We start from the raw sequence: 2,205 nt of genomic DNA, 5'->3' as shown, positions 1-2,205 counted from the left end.
ACCCCCACTTCATCAACAGCTTCCAGGAGCTCCAGCTCAGCACCCACAGGTGACAACCCCACTGTGTGCCCCCCTCTCCCTTTTCGGGGACACCCCCAGCCCACAGCAGACACAGCACAGGGTGGACTTTACTGCAGTGTTTTTTTTTTCTCCCGTATTTATTTTCCTTACACAAATGATGTGTTGTTGGGCGTTACAATTTCTCAACTCGAGGATGACTTACAAATTTTGGTTTCCTACCGTCGTGTGAGAACATTAAGGCAACGTACAAAAAAAAAAAAAGAAAAAAAGAAATCTTACATAAATTAAAACGATGCATAAATTTACAGGTGTAAATGCAAAAAAAATAAAGAAAATAAAGGAAGAAAACAACCCAACAATTTCAGCAACTCAAAAAGCTGAGGAAGTTCAGCCCCGTGATGTCGGCTGGGATGCAGGTGGGAGGATGAACTGGTTCGTAAGGCTCGGATGCGATATGTTAATTTGTTTGTTGTGGTTTGGTTTGGTTTTGTTTTTCCCCCCCAACCTTGCTAGAACGGCAGCGACAGAAGTGAATTCTCCATGGACTCCTACCAGCCTCTACAGGAAATATCTGGAATATTCCACACTGGATGGACTCAATACCCTGTACGCGCCGGGCCGCTGTCAGTGTCGGAGCCACGCCGGCCCCACGGCCGGGAGCCGGTGGGTACAGGGTATTTGGCTCGGGCAGACGCCAAGGGGACGCTTAAACTCAAATAAACAAGGTCAAAAACAGGAAAAAAAAAAAATCAATCAAGTGAGAGCTGGCCCATCCAGTGCTGACATTTGTCTAACATCAGGTACGGACTTTTCCAAGGGCAAAGTTTTCTGTTGAAAGGCTTATTCCAGTTTTATGAGGCTAGCATGAGGTGTATAGATTTGCCTGGGCAAACATATACTAAAGTGAGACAACTCGAGCAGCGGGCACGGGCCCCTGCCAGCAGTCCAGGTTTAGAAGCATTTACGGTGGACGATGGAGGGGCCGGACTCGTCGTACTCCTGCTTGCTGATCCACATCTGCTGGAAGGTGGAGAGCGACGCCAGGATGGAGCCGCCGATCCAGACCGAGTACTTGCGCTCAGGAGGGGCGATGATCTGCAGGAGGAGAGCAGAGGCAGCGGTTAGGGTGGGCTGCTCTTCCCCCACCTCCCCCCCTGCCGCCCGCAGCAGGGCCTGGGAGCGGGTTTCTTACCTTGATCTTCATCGTGCTGGGCGCCAGGGCTGTGATCTCCTTCTGCATCCTGTCGGCGATGCCGGGGTACATGGTGGTGCCTCCGGACAGCACCGTGTTGGCATACAGGTCCTTCCTGATGTCCACGTCACACTTCATGATGGAGTTGAAAGTGGTCTCGTGAATACCGCAGGACTCCATGCCTGGGGAGGAGAGGCATCGGGATCGTTAAACACCCACCACCACGGTGGCTCCTCCTTCGGCTCACGCCAACCCCACGCACCACAGAGGCGACCGCCCTGGCCCACACCTACCCAGGAAGGAGGGCTGGAAGAGGGCTTCTGGACACCTGAACCTCTCGTTGCCGATGGTGATCACTTGGCCATCGGGCAGCTCGTAGCTCTTCTCCAGGGAGGAGGAGGAGGCAGCGGTGGCCATCTCCTGCTCGAAGTCCAGGGCGACGTAGCACAGCTTTTCTTTAATGTCACGGACAATTTCCCTTTCGGCTGTGGTGGTGAAGCTGTAGCCTCTTTCTGTCAGGATCTTCATGAGGTAGTCTGTCAGGTCACGGCCAGCCAAGTCCAGGCGGAGGATGGCGTGGGGCAGAGCATAACCCTCGTAGATGGGCACGGTGTGGGTGACACCGTCCCCGGAGTCCATAACAATACCAGTGGTACGACCAGAGGCGTACAGGGACAGCACAGCCTGGATAGCCACGTACATGGCCGGGGTGTTGAAGGTCTCAAACATGATCTGGGAGGAAAAGGTCATTAAAAAAAGAAGTCAATTAGCATGAAGCGATGAGCCGGGTCACTCGCACCCACGTTAGAACACACATGCTGACATGCAAAAAAAAAAAACAACAACCCCAAGTGTGTGAAGGAAAAAGCAAAAGAATGCAGGCAGAAACACAAATGAAAGAAACCTGAGGCGTCAGGGAAGAAATGCCGGGAGTACAGAACCCTGAAAACGTCGGGAGAAAAAAAAGAAAAAAAAAACAAAACTCAGGTTTA

The 2,205-nt window shown here is 52.1% G+C and overlaps 1 protein-coding gene across 1 annotated transcript; it reads right to left on the bottom strand.

Annotated features, from left to right (window-relative positions):
• Positions 1 to 772: 772 nt before the first annotated feature.
• Positions 773 to 1,945, bottom strand: LOC104538689 (actin, cytoplasmic 1-like). The gene is made up of 3 exons (XM_010181979.1): positions 1,507 to 1,945; positions 1,214 to 1,395; positions 773 to 1,116 (listed from the first exon to the last, which is right to left on the bottom strand). Exons 1-3 carry the CDS (start codon positions 1,940 to 1,942, stop codon positions 973 to 975), a joined length of 762 nt encoding a protein of 253 aa, XP_010180281.1. The 5' UTR covers positions 1,943 to 1,945; the 3' UTR covers positions 773 to 972.
• Positions 1,946 to 2,205: the final 260 nt, after the last annotated feature.

Source organism: Mesitornis unicolor, unplaced genomic scaffold (genome assembly GCF_000695765.1).
Source record: "Mesitornis unicolor isolate BGI_N332 unplaced genomic scaffold, ASM69576v1 scaffold30153, whole genome shotgun sequence".
Taxonomy (NCBI): Eukaryota; Metazoa; Chordata; class Aves; order Mesitornithiformes; family Mesitornithidae; genus Mesitornis; species Mesitornis unicolor.
Note: the sequence above shows the minus strand (reverse complement) of the source record. Positions and strands in the feature narration are given on the sequence as shown.